Source organism: Acanthochromis polyacanthus, chromosome 9 (assembly GCF_021347895.1).
Source record: "Acanthochromis polyacanthus isolate Apoly-LR-REF ecotype Palm Island chromosome 9, KAUST_Apoly_ChrSc, whole genome shotgun sequence".
NCBI lineage: Eukaryota > Metazoa > Chordata > Actinopteri > Pomacentridae > Acanthochromis > Acanthochromis polyacanthus.
In genome coordinates, this window is record NC_067121.1 from 34,520,925 (window position 1) to 34,546,387 (window position 25,463).

Below are 25,463 nucleotides of genomic sequence, written 5' to 3' on the forward strand. Positions count from 1 at the left end.
AATAGAAAGCAAAGATTTTCAGTCAGAGTGCTGCAGGGCCAGACATGCTTTGAGGTGCACTTAAAAGTCAATAAAGGGTCATTCCATATAAAATCAACCCAATCTGAAAAGTTCCTCCTTGGCCTTCTCAGAATCAGCAGAATGCTTTTTGTACAATAGCTTAAGGACATTGCATGGTGTCAAACAGTTGGTAAAAATTGGACCTGTCATTGACTTTAACCTGTATTGACCAACCACTTATCCCACATGGTGCTGTGACCCTTTAAAGTTGACACAAAATACACTTTTGAAAGATTTCTACAGTACAGATAACATCTCCAGGGTGCCAATGCTTGTTTCTTCTACTGATGACATTAAACTGGTGCAATTTATTTACTGAAACCATAATATACCTCATGATATTGATGCTCGAAGGTGGTTATAAAAAAAAAAAATCAGCGCTGGCTTTAGATTATGGCACCTTGGGTGGATGTCAAATTGATTTGGTTGCATTTTATAGCAGAACTCAAATGTGTTTTTCAGCCCTGAAAAGTTTGTGAGTCCTGCTCCTGTGCTATAAAGTTAAGAGGGCTCAAAAATGCTGAAAAAACAGCCCAAATTATAAAGATTTTGACCCACCCGGATGTAATTCAAAGTCCTTCAACTCAGAAAATATTCATAGTATGAAGATAAAACGCAGTTAAGTTAGTGTACACAACAAATCATCTGATTCTGTGGGAGGTGCAGTCAACACAAAATCAAAACATACTTTAAGATGGAATTCAGCAAGTGAGGAGTCGGCGCTGCATTTGGATCAAGAGCAGCAGCCACTCTGGAATCTTTTAAGAAATGCTGCTTGTAATACACAGACTCCGCAATACATGACTCATCAGAATCTAAGGTCTTAAAACTATTTGATACAAATCTCTCAGGCTGTCAGAAAGGTTGCGATTCTAAGAGTTCTAATACGTGCAATTATTTGAAGGAGGCACTCCGGTTCACATGCCATTACTGAATCGGCACGGAGGTTCAGAAGCAAACAGCATCTTTTTCAAAGCAGAATATTGCGCTCAGAGAGAACATAACAACTCGGTTTGAGCTAGTTAAGGACATGATTAGACCCTGCAGGTTCTCCTCTCCATAAAGTCAAATTGTTTAAAATGAGAGGCAGGCAAAAAAAAAAAAAAAACACCCAAAAATCCAGACTTCTGGCAATAACACTGCCTCCTCTGCTCTGTTTTGCATTCCATTCACTGCCTCTACTGTTACATCTCATTCTCCTTGCTCTGTTTTGCTGCAGTCCCAGTTTGTCCTCTATCATGCCTCCCTCCGCTTTGATAATCAAGAAATTGTATTTAATTCATATTCTTCATGGGCTTTGCAAAAACAATGACGGCGAGGTATCCTTTGCTACGTCTGTGAGCTTCTTGGGTACAAGGGCGGACACGCCTCTCCTCTGAGACTGCGTTTAAGGATATTGTTCTAGGTGTCATCATTGGATCAGTGTGAACACCTGTGTGTGTGTGCGATGATGCATGTTTTCGATGTGTGTGTTGCATCAGCTGCGGCAGGTGTCTCAGGCGAAGCGTTGGGATGACGTTGGGACAGGCAGACGCACTGTGAGACAGTCCAGAATATTAGAGTCTCTGGATTTCCCGGATGAGGAGTTTGGTGTCAACCTGGGAATAGTAAGTGTTTGAGACGCATGCTGGTGTGATGTGTGCGCTCGGTGACAGTAAGAGACTTCTATGTGTGATGTAGTTATTTGAGCATGAATTTAGCGCTGATGCAATTGCTTAATAAGTACGCTCAATGATTTCATCAAATGAATGACAACAATCGTGATCCTTCAGATCATTTCTCAAGCAGAAGTGCAAAGAAGCGCTGCTTTCTGAGAGGGGAGACTTTGATATTTTACCTCTGTAGTAAATCCTACAAATTGAATAACAGTAAATTTGGGGTTGTGATAAGGACAAAACAAACAAATTCAGAATGTCCTCTTAAGCTGTATGAGCTTTTAAATCAACATTTTTAACTATTCGTACATTGTAAAGTGTTATTATTCAGTGCTAATACATGTGAGCTGTGCTAATACAGGGGGTCCTCGGTTTACGACATCATTGACCTAAGGTGTTTTGGCGTTACATTGTAACTAGTTGACGAGTGGAGTGAATGAAGAACTGATCATAATGTGTTGTACATGACAGCTTTGTTTACATTTTTGGCGGAGTTCTGACTTGTGGCGAAAATCGACTTGCATCACTCTGTACGAACGGAACTCTGACTTAAGTCGAGGACTCCCTGTATTCTAAGAACAGATGAAAGCCAGAAAGATCACTGCTCTCTGCCTCTTGTGCATTTACAGCATCAGTCATTCTAAAATCTAGACATTTCCCACAATTCCTCTCCTTCTCACTGCTGACAACATGCTGACTAACATCCTGACCCTCATCACCCTTGTGCCTTGTACAGACAGGTGACAAAATAAAGGAAGAACCAGAATTCTTGATCCCCACGGTGAAGTCATCTGGTGGCTCTGTTGTGCTGTGGGTGGCTTTTTGCTGCTCTGGTTTGGGTCGGCTTGTCCCTTTTTTGAAATCGATAACAATGACGACGCACCAGCTCATGGGGCATAAGGGGTCACCGAATGGTTTGACGAGTGTGAAAATTATTTGCTACGGTCATCACAGTCACCAGATTTCAGCACCTGTGGAGGATTTTGGACAGTTCATGCTTTCTGCAGGTGGTCACATTACGCCTCATAGGAAAAACAAAAACACACGGGGTAATTTTTACAGAATACAGCACCTACTTACTGATTGGACTACAGCATTGTGTCAGTGAATATCCCTGCGGACATGACACAGGATGTCTGGAGAATTTAGATCTTCCCACTGTGTTTGGGCTCCATAAATAGAAAGTACAAATCATCTACAAGCCAGGCAGCGACTACCTCAATTACGACTCTTTTTATGATGAATTATTCCGGGCTGGATGACCGAGAGTCTGCTTGTACAGTCTCTCCTCTAAACGAGCATTTGTTTAAAGCTCCACTTGTCCTCATGGAACATGCTCAGTCATTGTGCTTGTGGACCTGACATGGAAAGCCTGAAATGTTGGTTTTATCCTTTAGCCACCCATCTGTTCTCCATCAGTCATTCAGTTTCTTTACATCTGCCAACAAGCCAGGGAAACTACTGTTTGTCAGGAGAATCAAACCCATGTTCTAGTTTTATTCTGCAAAGCTGTCAAACTGATGTTATCTTGCTGATTACTGATAATTACACACAACACATCTTCATCAAGTGACTTTATCTGTGTTTAATTGTCATATATGTGGACTGTAAGTGTTTAAAAAGTCTCTGCCTCATGTACAATTATCTCCTCTGACTAAAGGACACCATGGCTATTAAGAAGCGGAGCTCCAGAACTAGAAGAATTCGTCCCGTCTCCACCAGACTGAGTGAGCTTCTTTCCTCCACTCGCTGTGAATTGCCCTCAAGTCCTCATATAGCATATTATACAATATTATACAATGACAGGAAGGCAAGGTTCAAGAAACTTTCAGTTTTTAATCAATGAGAAAGTACTACAGCAACTTTACTCAACCCATTGCAGTGGTTCTCAGACTGGAGTGGAAGGTCCTGCTGGGCCACAGAGCCACATCGAGGGAGGACGATGACCGGGGGGGAAATATGAAGAGGAAAAAAGTTGAATTAATATGATTTATGCAATTAAACTAAACTTAGCAAGTTTGCTGATGCTTGCTGTTGTGCTGACCTTTGTGTCATTTCACATTATTTTTTTAATTAGTCACTTCCTTATCATTGTTAACGATTGATTAAAAAATGTGGAATGTCGGGATGGGGAACTTTTTTCAGTCATCACTGACCTATATAATGCTTAAGACCATATTATAATGATATATTTTATTATCTTAAAGAACCAATGTGTAGAAAGTAGTGGGATCTGTTAGCACAAAAGGAATATTGTGTTACATTGTGGTTTCATCAGTGTTTAATCACCTGTAACTATGAGTCACTGTTAGGTTCATTATCTACTAAGAGAGCAGCTCCTCTTCACCGTGTTTCTATGGCAGCCCAGAACAGACAACTTAGTCACTGGTTGTTGGTGAACTATGAAGTTTTTATGTTGAAGGAGAGCTACTGCAGGTCTTCCTCCACTCTTGAGAGGTTGAGGGATAAGTTGTCACCTGCCATCTGACTACTGGATGACACTAAATCCTACACATTGGTCCTTCAGAAATGAAAAGGGTGAATGGTTTTTGAATAATACCTTGTCTTGTTTTCTGATACCAACTTTCCAAGCCCCTACTAGTGAGGAAAAAAAAATTCAAAACTAATCCCTACAATTTTCATATGCATGTGCCTTCATATGACTTTATGAAATGTTTTTTTTTAAGTGTTGCTTTATCTTGTTTTTAATCGACTGTGACTTTAACCTCATATTTAATGAAAGTCAAAGCGGACTGAACCATGCACTGCATATAAGAGACTGATGTAGATTGGATTTTAAAGGCTTGAACTTAGAATATAGTCATCGCTTTCTTGCACTTTTGAAACCAGATATAAGAGGCAAGAGCCGGATCTTACTGAGAACTCAAGGTCACTACGCATGGTGATACTGTAGTGACATACCCTATTTTATCACAGATTTTTCTCTAAATGCAAACTTAATTATCATAGTGATCTCCATGCTGTATTCAAATGGTTGTCAAACTTGCAACTGAGATCAAAAATTCATCAGGAAAATGTTTACCAGAGTAATAAATCAAGGTAGAAGTAGAGGTATTTTCTTTGACTTCAATACAAGCAGAATTCTTTCATCAGAGGAGTTGCCCCCTGCTGGCTGTTAGGAAGAATACAGGTTTAAGTCTTACTTTTCAGAACCGCTACGTCCACCTTTTCCTATACTGTGATGATGAACCTTTAACAGGGTGATACAGAGTGTGCAGCCCGTCAAATGTGACATGATAACATTTTGTCCCAATCCATTCTTATCGTGCCCTAGGTTTAGGTGATGAGCCCAGTTCCTCCCCTACCCCTTCAGCTCCACCCCACTCCGCTCCTCTCACCCACTCGGCATCATGGGAGTGTCTGTCCACCCTCCCCACCAACGGCTCACCCCTGCGTCATGTGACCCATGTAAGGCCACGCCCACCACGGAGACACCGAGCAGGACACTTTCCTCCTGAGTCTGTGAGTTGATGCTTTATGACCTTAACCTTATTCTGAACTTCACTGGGCATCGACCAGCATCCCCTCTATCCTAATGGGGTCATCTGAATGGCAGCTACTGCAGCATGAACTAATAGTATATAGTGACCTTTTTCAATGGGTTCTGTTTCTGGAATAGAGAAGGGAAGTGAGTTTTTATTGTTCCTGTGGTACCGCTGTATGTTTAACTGTACCTCATACCAAAGGGTGAAGTTCAGTCCATGCTTTTCCAGAAAAGTGCTCAGAAGGGGGTTAGGGGTGAGAAAGTAAATCCAACATGTATAGTTTTTAGGTTTTTTAATCTTTTGGCTGCTCTGTGTGAACGTCTGTTAGTTATCTTGTTTTCATTGCCAGTGGCGCTTTCCAAAAATAAGCCCCTTCTAAAGTAGGAAACTGTCGTGTATGTCTCTGTGACTCAAATGTTAATCACACACAGCCATCTCCCAGAGGCCGCAGGGAAGCCGCTAACTTAGCGGCTTGTTTGTTTCGGGACTTTCTAAAATCCGTTTTCTAAATCGGTACAAATTTCATTAGCGCTGCACAATGAGGAGTTGTTTTACAAACAGATTTCTCTTGGCATCGGGTTGAGGATTGCCAGCCGGCCGTTTGAAATGATAATACCCTTTGTCACCCTTTCAGCTTTTTGTCGACGTGGCAGATTGATCGTTGTTATTCTGTTGCTCGTTCTGTTTCCTGTCGTGTATGCAGCATTGCTCAGAGAACGGAGGAGTCAGTATGCTGGAGGACGGACTGCCGGATTTCTACAGCAAGAGAGTTCTACCCGACAGGTAGAATCCAGCATCAGTTTTATTTTTGTTCAACCATTAAACTATGCCATAAATATTCCTGTACTACACAGCCCCTGAGGACAACATACAAGGCAACGAGGGAGCTGCGTTTCACATCTGGTGCATCAGATAATTTATTCTTTAGCTTCTCCCGTTGTATCCCATGGCACATGCCAGAATCTTATTATGTGAGTCAGTAAATAATATAGAGAAAATTCCTTCTTCTAATATCTCATAATTACAGCAACAAAAATTGAGAAACGGTGCAATTCAAACCTGTGCTGGTGAGCAGGACTTGCTGCATGTACGAGAGTCTAGAATCTTAGAGTGGTTAGAATACGTTTTATTAATATTATTAATGCATAGAATGAATCGGTCATGAAAAGAGTCACTCAAAACAGACAGAAAATTGCCCCCTTTTTCCTTTTTAGAGCGTTTTGGTGTTAAATCAACTCAGTGCTTTGCTGTTGCCACGTGCAAATTCATTATTTTGGTTTGCATCAGTGTTGTTTCCAGTCAAATTATTTGCATATTTTGAGTAAAAACTTAAATTTGTCAGGCACTTAAAGGCACGCTGTTGGATTATTGACCACTAGTAGTGCTGTGGAGCAATGCTTTTCATGTGGGACCCTATTTTCCTTTTTTTTTTTTTTTTTTTTTTGCGCACACACTGGAAACAGTACACATTCTTGTTAATGGTTTCTCACTATTCTGTTGATCTACATGTGGAGGAAATGTGCAAAATGCTGCAGAGAAAGGTGACAAAGAAGAACTGTAACCAAAAAGAAGCGTAGATTTAAACATATGGTACATTTAAGAGTATTTTTGTCTGGCAATGCTGAAAGAAATCACCACAGGACAGGGATAGAGCGAGTGAATTTTGGTGATGCTTAATGTACACAGAAATATTGTTCTCAGTAAAACTCCACAAAGTGCTTTTACGGACAAATTGCAAAGTTCAAGATTAGCTGCTGGACATATTGGTGGTTTCACAGATAAATCAATCACATATTTGGCTAAGGAGTTGGTAGAGACTGAAAGCAAAGCTAAAAGAAAAGTAAATGTCAGAAATACCAAATGTCACAAGCACATTTCTAAGCAAATACTAATGTTGTTCAGTATCTGCTGAATGTGCAAATCTTTCCGAATTCAAATATTTCTTCCACTGCGGCCCCCGAGCATGAGAATAACCAGCGAATGCCGTTTCAGGCCAGTGTTGACATATTTCCAGTGCCAAGTAGTTTAGTCACTGAAACAGTGTCTCTCAAAGCTTCAAACCTTGAAGGAAACAATGGCAAAGTAGTGTAATCACAGCCAGGCCTTTTGAGATGGCGTCTCGTCTTTTTCCTCATAATTATGTGATGCTTTTCACCTAATTGTCACATAAAGATTTTCTAATTATGAAAGTCTTTTGTTAGTTACAGGAAGCTAAGCACTAATCATGAGTTATGGAGTCGTAATTGTAAAAGTATTTCTAATTACGAGTGAATGTGTTAGATTTTTGTCCTGGTGAATGAAATGAGATTTAATATTATATCAGTATAGTTCCCATTCTGTTAAATGAAACTGTGTCTCATGTGTTATGTTTCATCCAGACTGGGCTGAACTGAGTGAACCTGTAGTTTCTTATTATGACTAAATGTGTGTCTTAAGATGTGCATCAGATGGTTTTACTTCAGGGTACATTAACTCTGGACAGAAAATAAAAAACACCTAGCAACCCACCGAAAATAGAAATGTAGTTTACGAACTTAATTAAAACAAGATTTCTCCCGTATGCTAGCTAGAGTTCCTACAGTTCTACATGCGTTAAATCCAGCACTGTTAGATGTCCTGATCTGTAGTGCTTTTGTATTCTCATGTCAAGTGTCATCAGTGATAAATGAGCAGCGTGTTCAGGCTCAACAGATCATTTGTAGCTCAATTTATTCAATAACTACAGCAAATTCTGTCTTTATATATTTTTTTCCAATTATGTTGTTTACTGTCACAGTCCAGTATCCTGCTGTCTAATTTTCATCGAAACTGCATGGTAGTTAGCCTAGAAATATGTATCCTTTCTGTGTATTAGAGACAATTTCTGTGACAAAGCAGTTTCAGATCAGAAATACTGAACCATACAGTAATTAGACACTATGCACTAGGCATTTTACACTACATTAGATCAGAAAGGTGTCATTAAAGTTGCTGGGCTGTTAATTGTTAATTGTGTATTTGTGTGATCAGGCAATTTTCAATATATTTCTTCAAATCAAAGCTGCTTATTAAACCCCATATTGCAGTTTTGTAGATAATTTGAGAGGACACTACAAACATACACAACAAAATTCCAGAAAAAAACATTGTTTTTAAGAGTGTAGCTGATGAACTGATCACTTTGGGTCACTTAAAAGTGATTACAGTCAATATTTCCAAATTAACAAACACAGGCCTACTTGAAAGGGAAAGGAGTCACTTTAAATAATGAAGCTACAAATTATTCTCATTCACTCAGTTCTATGTTTCAGCATCTTTCAGCTTATTGTTTTGCACTCAGACAGAGTGAGCAGCTAACTAGTGAATGTAGTGACAGCATTTAGCAAATGTACAGAAACTTAATGTTCCCTCAGGAGTTATGGACCACAGAAACCGAGTTAAAAGGAGAGTGGATATTGGATTTACATTCATCAGGTGGACACAAAACAACAGCAAGTCTGCTGAACGTCTCTGTTTACAGCTTGTTTCTGTCTCAAAGCAGGAGTGCGGGACTTTTACATAGAAATGACGCTCCATCACATTAAAGTCCTTACTAAACAAGTTCACACAGTACTGATTAAGCCAATCAGTTCAAGTAAATCTGCTTTTCTGGAGATTTAAAAGAGGTCTCTGTGGCTGGTGCACGAGTAGTGATGCATTTTGGTTTGCCAGAGCTGGAGAAAGAGAAACCATAGTGATGAAAATGGGGCAAATGGCAGGTGCTTGAGTGGCAAAGCCTACGAGGAGAAAACCTAAGAAACATTCAAGGAAAGTTTCTGTTGTTTCTGATAATTGAACATTGAACTTAGCATTTAGAGGAAGCACACTTGACAATTGAGTGAGGCATAAGTCATCAGCATGTATTGACAATATTTGTGTAATTACCCTCAATGCCACAAGGAGGAGACAAAAATTCTGCACTGCAGCTTTAAGTCTCAGCGAATTCTGTTTTTTTTCATGTCAGCAAAGTCAGATTTTAGCTTCACAGAAGGCATTTACATGATGTATGACAAATCAAAACTGCACCTTTACTATCCTAAATGTTTGTTCTAATATGACCAACAGCCAAAGTTAATCTAGCTTAAGGTTAGTGCCAAACTACTAATATAAGTAATTTTAAAAGTCCATGGACGAAACAAAACTCCAATGCAATTAGTGATTATTTTCCAGGAATAACACATATGGTCTCTCCAGTTTGGGCTTTTAGGCTTTTGTAATTTTGTGAGACTATCTAACCATCTGAACCCCAGAACCAACCAGCACATTTGATAAAGACTGCTAAAACTACACTATTTATCAGAGCCAAAAACTATGAAAATGGAAAGAATCACGACTTTCAACTAATCATGTGTGACCAAATCTAAACACTAAACACTTTACCCAAATCCCATAAATCTCCACTTCTTATTTGAAATGTTGCTAAAAATAAACCTTTAAACCAAATACTGTAAAATAAATAAACAAAAATAAAAAAATTGACCCAATTGAGAAGCTGTGACTGACTCTGCTGTAACCAACAGGCTCATGACAAAAACGGTGAGATTATTCAGGCTGTGTTTGCAGAGCAGAAAGGAAAATACAGCATTCAATATGATGAATGCAGCATGGCTCAGAAACGGCGTACAGAGGAGCAAATTGTTTGACAATGGCGATATATCTTTGCCTAGTAGGTGTATAAAGCACATGAAAAATGCTTCGTCTGTGGAGGCTGTAAAAATGGAAATGCTAAGAGCCGTCATAGTATTGGTAATACCTGGGCACACTTGGAGAAACACTGTACATACTGATCTTAGTTTTTTCAGTGTTTTATAAAATGCTGATGTATGACATTATAGCTGTCCTATGTTGTGCAAAAGCTGTTTTTGAGTTCTCTCTTCTTGTAGCCATGGTTGTGCTGTTGAGGTGCAGGAGTTTATATTGCAGAGAACTGAGAAAAAACACGCTGAAACTTCTTGGGGTTCAGAGGCTTAAGCTAGTTTTCAACAACGTACTTTATTTGGTTTTATCGTAGCTCAGAAACATTACAGGGACTGTAAGATCATCATACATTTGCAACTCAAAGCTGCACTGTCTCCTTCAAACACATAGAAATGGTAGTTAACCCCCAAGGGTTGTGAGGTTACATGACTGTGTGCTTTATGTTCACCAGCAGTGCATAAAAGAGATTCACTGAGGCAGCAAAAACTCTGACTTCTGTCAAAAACATTAAACCATCTGCACAGGCAGCTCAGAGTCAAAAGGATGCTGTCTGTTATTGTCAGATGATTCATGTATGCGGTGCAGTCAGCTGTTAACGCTGGAATCAACTCAACAAAGATGACTTACACAGAATAGCGGTGCATAATACTTGGTGGCATCGCATTGACAGTGTGACCTTACAAAAATCTGACTTTAATTCTAATGTCTGTATGTACTGTTATTGTGTGATATTTTTGTGTATGGCGTGCTAAAAGAAATAGATGATAGACTGAAGACCAGAGGTAAAACATATGTATAAAATGCATAATAATGAGTATTCTAGTAATGACTGATGTTTTATGGTATGGTGTGTCTGTGGAGGACACACACACACACACACACACACACACACACAGCTGGCAGATCACAAAGCATACCCTGTCACTTTGATGTGAAGATACATGCTTTTTAGAAAATGATATGTGGTGTACTCAAAACAGAATGGTGTAAACTTAAGGTATTATTAAAATATGTTAGAAACATAGCACTACCTAATGGTGTAATATGCATGAAATCTGTCATAAAATAATAAGGGTAAGATGTGAAGTGAAAGGTTGAACATGTCTCAGCATGTTTTCTGTAAAAGATGACCTAATGATAACCTAATGAGCCTTAGTGGTGGGCGATGCTGCAAGATTTGGTATCGATCCAATACAAAGTAAATACAGGGCCAGTATCACCGATACCAATATTCCAGACTGACTTTTTCAGTAGTTGGTAGGTTTAGAACAAAGGTTAGGTGCTGTATATGGTCGTCCATAAATGGAATGAAGATGCGGTTGTAAATGCTCACAGGGTCTAAGAATCGGACTAATTCCTGGGTAGGTTTTTGGTGGGTCAAATAAGGAAGAATCTGGGTTGCCGATGAAATCAGAAAGTGAGGGATAACCGCATTGAACAGTGTTCATTTCTGACAGTTTGATCAATATTTGTGCCATACTTCTGTCTGAAGTAGAAAATGGTCTTTTAAGATGCATTTTTACATTTGTTTTTTATTATTTTTTGCACATAGACTTTTATAATGATGAATACAAAAAATGTCTCCCTATGGTTATCGTCTTTGACAATAAAGTGTGACAGACATTGTCAGTTGGTCGCTCCCACCTGGTCCCACCTGGTTACAAGTGAACGCCTCACTAGCTAAACATTTCCTTATCGACAGACAGTACGTTTACCAATGTTCAGTAAATTTTTACATTTTAAAGACCGCAGTCAATCGTTTTTGTCTAGTGGTTAGAAGTTAAAAATCACGATTGTGATTAATGAAGATTTAATTTTGTAGCCCTGCTACTGCGCTAGTCTTTGTAATAAGCATACAGAAGAGAAACTGAAGTGTCGATCTTTTTACAATGGTATCGTTCAGTATCAATACCAACGCTGGTATCGATATTATTGATGTTTGGATCGATCCACCCATCTCTAATGCGCATGTCCTCTGTAAAGTGAGATCTAGGGGTGAAATAGGGTAACCTGACATCATGATCTGACCAATGGATTTCAAAAAGTCATCATATGCCCTATAGGCATGGAAAAATGACCAACTCTCACAGCATAAAAGACGATGCACAGCTCAGTATCTTCAGTTTTTCTTGGGGTGTTAATCACTGCTCAGAACTACTCCTGAATCCTTGTCAACAATAAATCCTGCTGCCTCCAAATGCAGACTTATCTTAGTGATTTTTAGAAGATCTTTAACGTTTGAACATGGTCAAGTCTTAGACTCTGGCCCATGATTAGTGACTTAGTTCACACTTCATCACTTTCCCATCTCTACCTGACCTCGCCTCCTTTCTGTCTTCCTCTCTCCTTCAGTCAGCTGTCATCCCTCCATCAGGCCCAGTCACTGAGGAGGAAGAAAAGACGCAGTGTGTTGTCCATTTTCTCTGGCTTCCGCAAGAACCGCAACTCCACCATCTCTAATCAGGACTCGGAGTACGTATGCAGCACAGGAGTGGAAGGAGGGAGTGAAAGTAACTTTAAGTGCACAGGCCCAGAGAATGAGACGGCTGTTAAATTAATCCTGCACTGGGCATAAATGCCACTTCATAGCTTCATAAATATTTTAATGGAAGAAAATATTGCCCCATCTCTAACTGTTTTCCTTTTGCTTTCAATTCATGACACTGCATACATTTACGCTGCCGTTACATAATTGCACCATACTTTAAAAAAAAAAAAATAGACAGCTGTATGCAAAGTGGAAAAAGTACAAGCCGGCAAACTTATTTTTAAAAAAAATTAATTGCTTGATTAACAGTCGAGGGGGAGAATGGCACTCAGTGGGCAAACTTTAAACCATTAAAGCACACAGCTGCACAAAACAGAGAAAGACTGCTTTCGGCAAAAGAGCTACAGTTTGTTTCAACTCACAGGTGTGTTCACTAAACTTTCTCTGCTGCTTAACAACCTTGCCGTGATGCAGAAAATGCACAGTTATACCGAGGCGAAGTTTTACAGCAGTGAAAGAGCAGAATAAAAGAAAGGATGAGTCATCCGAAGGCCAGCCATAGATAGACACAGCTTTTTTAAAGAACTGTTTACCATGTTTTATAATGTTTCACCTGCACATTGTTGCTAAGCAATCAAAGAGATTGTTTGTTGCTGGATTCCCTCGGCTCCCCTCCACATGCATTTCTTTTTGTCTTTTAACAGTGTGTAGGAAGTGGAACAGCATCTGGGCTCTTACATTTAAATTCACTGCAGTGCTTTCAAAAAGATGACGAATGTGGCAGTATGAATTATCAAGTAATTAACACATTAACAAGTAATTGATGTGTGTTTTTAAAGAAATGCATCTATGCAGGTGAATTTTACGGACGTCTTCCTCAGCCTGTAAAGTCGAGACTGGACTGACATGAAAATTCTGGCTTTTTTCTGTCTGTTCCAGCAGCGCCTCAGAGAACGTCTACTCCATGATTCACCCGAAAGACATCGCAAGGCCCGAGAGCGCTGGTCCTGGAGCTAACGGGGCCATGCCTTCGCCTCGGCCCACTCAGGGTGTATCTGTGCATGGGATGAGGGCCGCCAGCCCCCCCTGCCTCATCCAAAGACAGGTACAGTGACTAAATGAAGACAGCTGTTACACACCGAAAGCAAGCTGATATCTGTATAGCACCTGACCTGGAGCTGTTGAAGGTTCGCTAAGTGAGCTGTGAACTCTGAAATGTGTGTTTTACCTCCAGGACATTTTGAGACACACAGTGTTACTCTGCTGTAGAATCGTGCACTAATTGGCACAAGAGACAGTTACACGGACCCGTATCACCACCATATCACAGTTACTTTTATTCTTGTCAGTGCAGCATGAAACTGCATTTCTCAGGGCTTTGATGAAAACAGTAACTTCATAAAAAAAAGTAGTGGAATAGTGCAAGAATAATGAACTTATTAAAGATATGCAAATATGTTACCATTTCCTCAGTCTGCTTCCGTAACTAGGGGTTGAAATCATGAACATTTTGCTGGTTCCTATATTCCCTCATGACATGACACAGCATGCGGTGCATGACAGTACACCGCATGCTGTGCCCACCACCTGCTATTCCCAGTCTTTTACTGGGTGGGATTTATGTAGCTTGTCTGTAGGTGCAGAGGACTGTATGGCCCATTTTAAAATTGCAGTGAAATGCACATTGACATGCACTCATAACCAAATGGATTCGGATGACTGCAAGTCTTGTCTAAGTAGAGTCCATGGATCCTCACTGATCTTCAAGAGAGCGATAATTTAATGTTGGGATAATTGAATTCTCCAGAAATTTTAATTATACACTTCACTCCAGCCCATTTTGCCACCGTACTAGAGTATAATACAATTTGGCACATCATATACGATGGGGGGAAAAAAAAGTCTGATTTCAGTAAAATAGTCATGTCTGTATCTTTTGTCCTCTTCCAGTCCACAGACCTTGTCAGCATGGTGTACAGCTGCATCGGGGCGGAAATCGAGGACTCAGATGGCAGCAGCACCTGCGACATCAAAGGGACAGATCAAGACGCTGACAGATCGATCACCATCTCAGACGCCCCGACGGATAGTCGGAGTAACGGCCACGTGGTGTCGTCCAAACAACAGACGGACAGGCAGATGGAGACAGGCAGGCAGGAGAGGATTGTGCCCCTGACAGACTCGCGGAATGAGATGGAAGAAGACATACAGAGTGGCGGCGGTGGGAGCCAGAGGCCAGAGCCTCCTCCACAGAGCAGCAAGCCCAGTCTGGCTGTCATGAGACAGAGACACCTGCAGGAGAGTTTAGGTACTTCAACAGCTGGTAATTTCCTGAACAGGCAAAGAAACTTTAAAATACTTGAAAGCTTATTAGGTCACCACGGTAATTTCATGGTACATAGGTGATGAGGAAACCTGTCTGTCTCTGTTTAATCACATTTTTTTTATGTAAATAATGTCTTCTCTTGATAATTTCATTGATAATAATGATTTATGATCATCACTGATGAGCCATCAGAGCTACATTTATTAGTCATGTTTACGGTGTATTTTTGTGTCGCTTCTGTTTACAGTTAAAAAAAAATCTCGCTTTAAAACTCAAAAAAGGCCTTTGTCCAAAAAGAATAATAGAGAAGTAACAGAAAGCAGTTAAATCTTAGATCGACATTGTTAAAAGAACATTCACTCAAGGCGAGTCTGTCAAAGGGAGTTTTAATGAGCGACACAATATGAGATGGGACAGTGATTTGATTGGCTTGGTCCCAAAGGGGTACGGCAGCTGCAGCTATAGGGGCCTTTACAGAGAAAGAGTCATTGTTAAGGACTATTGCCAGTTTCAAGTCTAGACTTTTTAACGAGCAAAGCCCTCTCAGTAGTTCAGACTGCAGTCAGACTCAAAGGGAATTAAGAGATCAGTACAGGAGCCAGAAGCCTGAACCGGTTGTGTCATAAAATCAATGTTAAAGTCTACAGATTGACATTAAAAATGGAGAAGAGGTGCAGGAACATATATTTTTACTCGCTGATTGAAATCCTTCCTACAACACGTGGACAGCAAATGTGTGTTTATAAAAGCTCCTGCTGTTTGTCTGCATTTACTGGATGATCAGTGGCAGCTTCTTAGCATATAAACATGCTGCAAGCATATGCGCATGCATATAAATACACAAAAACAGGTGGCCAGTACAATATGCAAATATTCTTTTTGTCTCTTTAAAGTTGAAGGGAGCTCTTAGCACAGAAATGGAACAGTATTCTGGTCATAACTGCAGGTGGTTTGTTTGTTATTGCACGGTTTTTGCAGTGTGTTTTCAGTCTAAGGCTTATATTTCCAGGTGCTCATGAAATGTTTACTCCCGCTACTTGCCAGCTTTCCTGCTTCAGGGCTTTTACTTTTAAATTTCAAACAAAGATTTGATGGATCATTGTACAGACGTGTTGACTGTGTTTGTCTCACCAGAAGAGGCAGGGAGGCTGGAGGTAGAAGACGACCAGAGTGAAAGAAAGCGTGAAGATAAGCAGAGAGGGCGAGGGCCGGAGGGACAGCGCCCACTTATTCCCAATAAGGTCTGTTTACTGCATGAAATAAAACACACATTTGGTGAACACTTATTACATCACATCACAGAAACAAACACTGTGCTCCTCCATCAGCCCAGCCTGGAACTCTCCAGAGACAAAACCTCTCCGGAAATGAACAAGAATTCACCTAAAACCTCACCTGTCGCTCCAAGAGAAGAACAAACCAACGACCAGAGGAGTTTTCCTTCTTCTCAGCCCATCATTGAAGACGAAGAGACCACTGAAGAAAAAAGCCCACCATCATCTGCTAAACCTGGGGTGGAAGCAGCAGATCCTGCTGTCATCAGTCATGGTACTGCAACACTGTCACTTTACAGCAGAGGATGTTGATGCTCATCAGAAATAGTAATGAGCAGACAATTGTTTTTTAAATGTTTAGTACTTTAGTGTAATTTTTATGAACTTTCTGGAGCTGCAGATTCTACTAAGGATGTCCTGTGCTATATCATAAGATCAGAACCGATTACAGGAATTTTGAAGTAATCGATACTAGCGTAAACCCGGTACCGAATTCTTTTTCAGAATAGGTTGTCGCACACAAATTTGACAGAAAGCCACAAAAACAGCCATTAGATATTCCACTCAAGTGTAGGATCATTGCACCAGTTGATCCCAGCCTCATTTACTGCTTGTTTGTTGGCCTGCTGTCCGTAAGCATCATAGAAGTCTCTGTCACGGTGCTCCATTACTCGCTAAACTCCGTTGTAGTTCTCTGCCTGGCAACAGCGCTGCCTCCACACTTTTAAACAGTAAGAGGCTCCACCTTGTGGTCCAACCAGGTACTAAAGCTAATTTACAACATTTGAAGTGTGCATTATTTAGTAAAAATCCTACAATTCTACAATTTCATTTAGCAATTTCATTTATCTTTTATCCAAAGCGACGCACATCTGAAACACAAGCAAGGATCTAGTCAGGCGAAAACAACCTGGATAAGAGACATAATACAAGCTCAAGAGCCATAGTTAGACCGTGCTGTCTATAGGCAGTAGACATAATAGGATTTTTTTTTTTTTTTTGCAGTCTGTCAGCTGCAAAGGTGTTCAATGAAGAGCTGAGTTTTTAGTATTTTCTTAAAGACTGAGAGAGACTCAGAAGATCGAATAGAGTTTGATAACTCGTTCCACCATCGGGGAACCACAGAAGAGAAGAGTCCACTTATCGACCGGCCCCGTTATGGTGGTTGTATCACTACTGTTGGTAATGGGCAGACGCAGCTTGATAAAGGGAAAAAAAACACTTGATTGGGACATCCCTAGGTTCACTACTACTATATCCACAGTCATATAAACCATTAACCCATCCATCCAAGTCTGGCTAGTTATAATAAACTGCCTAATTTCTAGCAGAGCTGACGATGTTTTTGAACCTGCATGGCCAGTATAAGACTGACATGATTATTACGTTATCCTCCAATAACAACCACAATAACCACAGATGACGACGGAGGCCGTAATGGATTTCCAGCAACCTCGCATCACACCAAGAAGTCCAACTCCTTCGACATAGGTATTGTATGATCTGTGGCCCTGTGATTGTTTCTGCACCCCTGCTGTTGTGCATGTTTTCTGATCAACAGTACACAGTATGCATGTGGGTATACTCATGGATACAAATGTACATCTTGCTGTTTTTGTTCATAATTCATAACAACGGCACAGCGCCTTTGTTATGTCTGATGAAATGAAATCAGCGCGGTTCTCTTACTTGATGTGTTCCCAGGCCTGTAAGGCGTGCTGTTTGTGCTCCATGTTACTGTTTTATCCTGCATCCCCTCTTTCTTTCAGTCCCCACACCCTACTATGTGTTTGTGTGTCTCATGCCATTTCCCCTCAGGCATGGAACGGGACAGCCCCTACGATCTGGAGAGGCCTTCAGATCACAGATTCCCTGTGAAAAAGCCCTGTTTCCCCCAGTACAGAAACAGATCTCTGGACTACCCTGCTGGGACCGGGTGTATGTATCTGTTTCACTTCCTGCGAATATGTGTGGTATGACAGTGGTGGCAGTGTGCAGTGAGTGATGCTCTTTTTTTTGCACAACTTATCGCCCTATAAAAACATTTTCTGTCTTCATAAATTAGTTGCACAACTTTTTTGGCCACCTAAGCATGTGTACACTTATTCACTCCGCTGTACACTGATGAGTCATACCCTACATATTGAATGCATGCCTGTTCAGCTATTTGAGACATCATAAAACATAATTTAAGGAAGTAATTTGGCTCTTTTCCAGATATGTCTCACTGCAGCTGGCAGCTGAATCTGACACTGCCTGGATAAGTGTGCTATTATATTAGAACTCCACCATTTTTGAAATAAGGACCTTTTATCACTCCCGCTTTAATTGGAGCTGATTCTTTTTTCGATAGCACGTTCCATTATTGTAATAATTGGCAGCCAGGTTTAGCTGATTCATCATCACTTCCTACTCTGAGCAGTCTGGCACTGAAGATGAAAACCCCGGGGGCAGTGGAATTCAAGGGGGACTAATGACATGGAAAAACCACTGCCAATTACCTCTGTAATACAGATCTATATATCAAAAACCTGCTGCGGGGGACTCAATTACCATCACTGTGAGAATGATAAAAGGGTCTACGTGTCACAAATGGTGGCATAAAAGCCGGTAATATAGAATGTGTGAGCCTGAAGTGATCCTCTGTGACCTGTCAGGTTGAATGTAGGTCGACTGAAACATCAAGCAGAGACTTTTCACTCAGGACAATACACACATTGTCACATTTGTGTTTCTTGTACACGCTGAAATGTCAGTATCAGAGCTGCAGGGACTGTCAGAGGGATTGTTTCTGTTTGTGCCGAATCCTATCTGATCCTAACTCCATGTTTGTCAAACTTAAAGATGTTTAAGTTTTGTTTTTTGTTGCTACCTTATAGCACAAGATTTGACATATTGTCGCTGTATCAAAATGAGATGGCAGAGTGTTGACAACTTGTTTACACATTTTGCAGATGGTCTTTTTAATAGAGACTGACATCTGCCACAGCTGACGACAAGGTTGCAGAGAGCTAGGTTGAGAGTGTAAACCTAAATTATCTCAGAATCAGTTTTATTGCCAAGTAGGTTTTTAAACTTGCAAGGAATTTTCCCTGGTGCCTGACACATGAACGAAATACTGCTTTAATTAGATTTTGATGACAGCTTTGAAGCATTTATTAGCACCTTATCTGTTTGAAAAACAGCCAAACAAACAGCAGGTTTAGCTTTTTTGAGTCCAGCTACAGAAAGCATATCCAATGTTTCTTATTTCTAGTTTGTGTTGCTATCGCTGGCTGTTTCTCAGCAGTTAAAAATCCAGCTTGCTAACTTTGTTTGTCTGATTTTGGCTACATAGTCAGTACAGCTGTGAGACCCATCGTTTTAGCATCAACACTGAGTGCAGTAGTCACATCACAGGAACTGCCATGTGAAGTAACGGCATTTAACTCCAGGGTCATCATATAAGTGAGGGACTTTTGAAGGCCAATGGATAAATCTTTCATACATTTTTATTAAAAGTTAAAAAAAAAAAAAGTTCTTTATGTTCATTATGATCATGTCTTTAATAATTCCATAATTATTTATTATGGAAACAATCACTTATTAATAAAAAATGACTGGATATCATTAAAATGTCAACTGAATAACCGTCCAAATTTAATAACAACCACCTTCTAATTAGCTAAATAATAATAAAATGAGCTTATTCAAAAATTGTCTTCGTTGTGTTCTTTTTATTAAGTTGAGATAATCATGACAGATATTTCTTTTTTGGCAGTATAGCAAATTTTACATGAAAAATAACAAATTGTATCTGTGTCCAAGAAATCACTTTTAACTAAGTTACCCATTACAAAAACTCCTCTCAAGCAAGTGTGTTAATTCCAGATCACATGACCTGCTCCACATGATGTCATTTCCTCCTGAAGAAAAGACTGGCAAGACTCCAAGGCTTTCTGAGTTATTTAATATAAAGTAGAGTGTGAGTCAAGTGTGGGTTTATGGCATGTCAACAGGTTTACTACTATATCTTTATAAATAACTTTCAATTTCACTCAGTTGTATAGATAATAATTACAATCTTTCTGCAAAAATGCCATGTGGTGTTTGGTTATAGGCGGCCATGTTGATTTTAGACCTGAAAACAGCAAAATTGTCAACTCTGATACAAAAAGTCCCGCAATTATACATTGACCCTCCAGCTGAAACTTTTTTTGACGTTCGATATCAAAAAAAAGAAAGCTCACATGGTACTCATCTTCCATAGCTAAGTCTGTCTGATAAAACATGTTGTACTGCATTGTAGGAGTAGGAGTGATGTTTGTTTTATTAATATTCATTCAAAAGAGACAGAGTAGGTTGGCATGCAGGCAACACACGTGTACAGAAATGTAAGGAACAGGAGGCATTGAAAAGAAAGATTTAGTTGCAAAAAAGAAACTCAACACCAGCTATAAGGCTCAAATTGGAATATTAATCATGCTCACGACTTTGGCTTTCCACAATTAAATGAATACAATGTTGACATTTAAAATGCTCCGATCATTGTGACCTCGGCTAATAGAAAACAGCCCATATAGATGAAATTACTTGGGTAAACTGGACATTAGAAGTCCTTCTCCCCCTCTTTATTTTGTTACTGTTGGTTAGATGCCCGGGTTAGTTGTTAGGCTGCAAGAATTGAGTGGAGACAAGAGGCTTGTTTGTGCACAGCTACTTAGCTAGCTTCCACCATAGCCTGTCTGTAAGTTGTTTAGGGCAGTGGTTCTCAACCTTGTTCCTCAGGACCCACTGTCCTGCATGTTTTAGATGCTTCCCTGCTCCAACACACCTGATTCAAATGATCAGCTCGTCATCAAGCCTCTGCAGAAGCCTGATGACGAGCTGATCATTTGAATCAGGTGTGTTGGAGCAGGGAAGCATCTAAAACATGGAGGACAGTGGGTCCTGAGGAACAGGGTTGAGAACCATTGGTTTAGGGAACAGTGGCAAATTGTTGTGTGTGTTGACAAGTGTATGTTCAGCAAGTGAAGTCTTTTGGGTACAATTTTGTTTATATTCTGACTCCAAGAGATGCGCGGGAATAAGGCCGTTTGTTTAAAACTTAACTTGACGCAAAGATTTGTACATTAGTTGGAATGGAGCACAACAGGGAAGTGACAGCAGTGCTTCTTTCTTTTTTTATTATTATTATGTCATTATAGAAATTGTAATTATTGATCGATCAATTAATTTGGCCACAATTGTGCGGACTCAATTCTCCTACAGAAAGCACGGTGTCAAATAAAAACAAGTACTTTGTCTACAGTGTTGCAGTTGTTGCCACTACACATTCAACACAACAAATATGTTTGGCAGCTTAAATAAGCACCACAAACCTCTGAGTAAAAAGCTAGACCTGAGTGACATCCACAGCAAAATACTATTTCAGATGCCTACATTTCACACTCTATTTTATTTCTTTAAAATGATTTTGTGTGCCGACATGCGCCCCTAAAAATCACCCCAATCAATCTCTAGTATGTATGTTTTTAAAGTTATTCAAACCATCTGCTGAAAATTCCCTTTGTTTTTCATATTGCAGGAAAAAAATAACACAATATCAGTTATTTCCAGTATCCTATAGTCCAAAAAGGTTATGTGCAGTGCTATTTTTCTGAAAACTGTTGCTGAGAACAGGGTTGATTGAAAGTGGATGTTGTGGACAAACAGACAAAAAAGCTCCATAAAACTGAGGGTGATAATTATCCATGTCAGTCCCTTTTGTACTGCACACAGTCATTTGATCCATTTTCAGCATTAACATTTCACGAGTGCAATTTTAACGTCTTACGCTCACATTACCTCTGCTTCTTTAGGTTACGAAAGCCCCCAGCACGGTAACAGAGACGCATTATGACGTTACCTGTGGACCAGGAGAAGTTTGCTGGGAAGAAAACAAGACTTGAACATGGAGGACTGGAGAGAGACGAGCTTTTAAAACTGTGTGGACTTAGCTGATAAATATCCAGCTGCAGCTTCTTTTACTTCTTTTAATCCACATACACATTGGTTGCTGAAAAATGCATGTAATGTATGCTTTGTTTTAACTGCTTGCACTTGCTAGGGTTTTTTCTCAGGCATAAGAGAAGCTCTACTTTTCATACAAACACACACAGTACTTCAGTGTCTCTCCAGTGTCATCTAGACAGTTTTATGCATTTGTGTGGAATCACTGATTGCTGACATCCGTCTTTTCATCCCCTCCCTCTCTTTTTCTGACAATCTGTGACGACTTAAAGTGAGTTTGTACTGTATTTATTCTAATGGGATGTATATAATTAATATAAAACTGCACTAACCATTGTGGTAACTCGACCAGTTAACAATCATGTTTTTATTTGTGATATGTCATTTGATAACTGTGTTTGTAAGTATGCTTTTGGTGTGTGCTGACATTGATGACTGAGAAATGTGTTTCCATGCACTTAGCACTCCCATCTCTTCAAGAGTATTTAATTCAGTCTGTGGATTGTTTTAATCTGATTTTGCGGGCCTGAAAATGAGTATATTTTCTAAAAATGCTTCTATGAATCAGAATAAATAAAATTGACTTTACAGAAGGAAGTGCATTTCTGAAAGTTATATCCATGATTCTTGTTTCTGTGTATCAGAGTAACATTCATTTCCATTACTAATTGGCCAGTTTTAGCATTTGTTTCCTCATCATTGCTATTTTCTTTGTAAAAACGTCATATTACCGGATTTAGGATGTGCGTATAAGCTTCCCCTCATTTCAGTCTGCTTTGAACTTCCTTCCGCTATCTGTGCGTTGTCATTTTCTTTATGAAGGGAAACAACAACTGAGCAGCAACCTACCACAGTGAAAGTTTCAAGTTTTGTCGAGGATTTGGATTATGCAGTCAGGCAGCTCTGCATTTTTCTTTTGCAGTGAATTATACTTTATAATCACTTACAAAAGTGTTCCACCTCAACAATTCCACCTGTCACTGTTTTGACGAAACATTACAGCCGCTTCCTTCTCTTCGCCCGCCCACAGCAACTGTAATTGGTTTAAGGAAATATAAACAAGTCAAATTTTTTTTCCCCACACAGCAGAAGAATAGTTTGGTGCAGCCAGACTATGTTCTGCTGAATGTGCTGGCAAAGCAAGACTAATAACCATGAAAACGACCATCGGTTTCAATGGGAGGGACTCGCATGCATGCATGTGTACAGGTGGCCGAATCATCTGTCAAAAAAAAAAAAAAAGCAGCTTAAATTACAACACACAGCAGGAGTGGGGCTGCAGAGTGGCTTGTGGTTAGCACCCTTGACTTGCTCCTAGAAGATCCCCAGGTCATGTCTCGGCCTGGACCTGGAGTTTGCATGTCCTTGTTTTTTTGCAGGTACTTTGGTTTCCTCCTGCCGTCTAAAAACATGCAGAGGTTAATTGGTAATTCTAAACTGTCCGTAGATGCGAATGCGAGAGTGATTGTTTGTCTCTGTATGTAGCCCTGTGATAGACTGGTGACCTGTCCAGGTTGTCCCCTGCCTTCACCTTCAGCTGGGATAGACTCCAGCCCCCTGCAACTCTAATGAGGATGAAGTGGTTTATAGATAATGGATTGATGGATAGTAGCATTGTGACTTTTTTCTTCGCTAAGGATACCATTCGACTATATCTTTACATAGTGGATAGTTGTTTGGTTCTCTGTTGTGTTTTAAATTGAGCATAATGCACCTTTAAGCATGTTGGTCAGGGTCAAACTATCTCTCCTCGTTTCCACTCTTGATGCATAACTGAACCGAGCTAACTGCCTTCTGTTTGGTTCCAGTTTCATATTTGAACAACATTTTGGGAAAGGCACTCATATTTTTTCTTGTCAAAAGTTGACGATTGATGCTGCTGTTAAGTCTGAATGGTGATGTGGATGTAGCGGTGAAGCTACTGCCTGCAGATGTTAGCTTAAATTCAAACAAATACAAGATACAATGAAATGGCTAGACTGGCTCTCCCCAAAAATGTCTTGTGTACTAATATCAAAGTGTGAAAACTACAACTTGTAGTTTTACTAGAGGGGACTCTTTGATCAGGAGGTGTGACTCTCTGCAGTCTTGGCACCGTGGAACCAGCGGTGACCTGAGACTTACTTTGATATTTATGCTATGCTAAGCCCAAGAGCTGCTGGATGTAGCTTTATATATCAGTCGTCACCTCTAATTCTCTGCACGGAAGCATAAAGTGTATTTTCCCCGAATGTCAAATACTTAACACCGGTTGCATTGTAGAAAATGTAGTATCCAGCATTTCTAGAGCTTTACTAAAGTTGCAATATTCTAATACTTGGTGACTTTGATTTTGACTTTTATTCTTTACATCTGTCTCTTGTGAGCATTTCAACTGCATTTTGAAGCATCACGGGCTGTAACGCAATCAAAAGAGGAGTTTAGGACAAAAATAGAGACAAAATAGTGTTCCTGTCTTTGTAAAGTCTGTTTTTGTTCATAATTGAGGAAATTAAAACAAATCTTCACATCTATATTCAACATTGTTACTAAAAAAATGCTCACAAGACGCAGAGTAACACTTAAGTCTAATGGTGACAGATGGTGTCTCATTTTCATTTTATTGCTTCTTGATGTCTCCACTTTTTTTCAATGAGTGTTGCTACTTTCTAGCAGCAGATGGCAGCAGAGACCAGGCGCTCACAGTTCCAGTTGCATGTCGCTGCCGAGTCATGATGCACTGTCATTACCAGCAGCACAGATCCCTGGCAGCAGTTGTCACAGGTTATGAAGGCAGAAGGCTGATTCTTGCAGATGAGATCATTTGAAATTCCCAAAGAGGGAGAGACTTTCCAGCAAGAGCAGAGATCAGCATTTAAATGACAGAACGAAAATGCCTCTCCTGAAATGCTGCTATTTCAGGATTGTAAATCACAGATCAGGCCTCTGTCATGCATGCAGGTGAGCTCAGGCTTAGACGGTTCATCAGCTTTTTTTCCCCCCACACACAATGACGAGCCTGTCTGTCTCCTGACACTGAGAAGCTTTTAATTCCCTCCATGCAGTCACCTGATCTCCCAGGCTGCCAGGGCCAGATCACAGCCAGGGGTGTTGCGTTCACATTCACTGGGGTCACTGGATAAGCTGGTTAATTCTCTCTCAGCTTTTTTTTTCTTCTTTTTTTTTCCATCCACACACACACCATATGCCCAGCTGAGTGTCTCCTCACATCAGTGTATGTAAACCTACACGGGCCACACAAACACAATGTTCCAAGGACAAAAAAAAAACCGTAGTGTGTTATTATCTGAGGCCATTCCAGCTCATTCATCGTGAAGTGCATCAGATGGTGCGAGGCTCCCGCTCATTTGTCTATGCATACTTGTAACCTTGTTCATTCATGTGTGCGTACGGTGTTTGCCGAGAAGCGTTCAGCACCAGCAGATGGGTCAGCAGCAAGCCATTTGA

At 40.2% G+C, this 25,463-nt stretch overlaps 1 protein-coding gene across 5 annotated transcripts in view; it reads left to right on the top strand.

Annotated features, from left to right (window-relative positions):
• carmil3 (capping protein regulator and myosin 1 linker 3) overlaps positions 1 to 22,609 on the top strand; it is a 108,811-nt gene extending 86,202 nt beyond the window's left edge. The window contains exons 29-40 of one of the 5 annotated variants that reach the window (XM_051953235.1): positions 1,542 to 1,667; positions 3,376 to 3,442; positions 5,011 to 5,198; positions 5,925 to 6,004; positions 12,290 to 12,409; positions 13,365 to 13,530; positions 14,376 to 14,748; positions 15,886 to 15,992; positions 16,080 to 16,299; positions 17,445 to 17,516; positions 17,844 to 17,963; positions 21,866 to 22,609. In XM_051953235.1, the coding sequence (XP_051809195.1) occupies positions 1,542 to 1,667; positions 3,376 to 3,442; positions 5,011 to 5,198; positions 5,925 to 6,004; positions 12,290 to 12,409; positions 13,365 to 13,530; positions 14,376 to 14,748; positions 15,886 to 15,992; positions 16,080 to 16,299; positions 17,445 to 17,516; positions 17,844 to 17,963; positions 21,866 to 21,906 (1,680 nt within the window). In that variant the 3' untranslated portion in view covers positions 21,907 to 22,609. The remainder of the gene's footprint in view (positions 1 to 1,541; positions 1,668 to 3,375; positions 3,443 to 5,010; positions 5,199 to 5,924; positions 6,005 to 12,289; positions 12,410 to 13,364; positions 13,531 to 14,375; positions 14,749 to 15,885; positions 15,993 to 16,079; positions 16,300 to 17,444; positions 17,517 to 17,843; positions 17,964 to 21,865) is intronic. The other 4 variants (XM_051953236.1, XM_051953237.1, XM_051953238.1 and 1 more) reach the window with 4 other exon arrangements.
• The last annotated feature ends 2,854 nt before the right edge of the window (positions 22,610 to 25,463 follow it).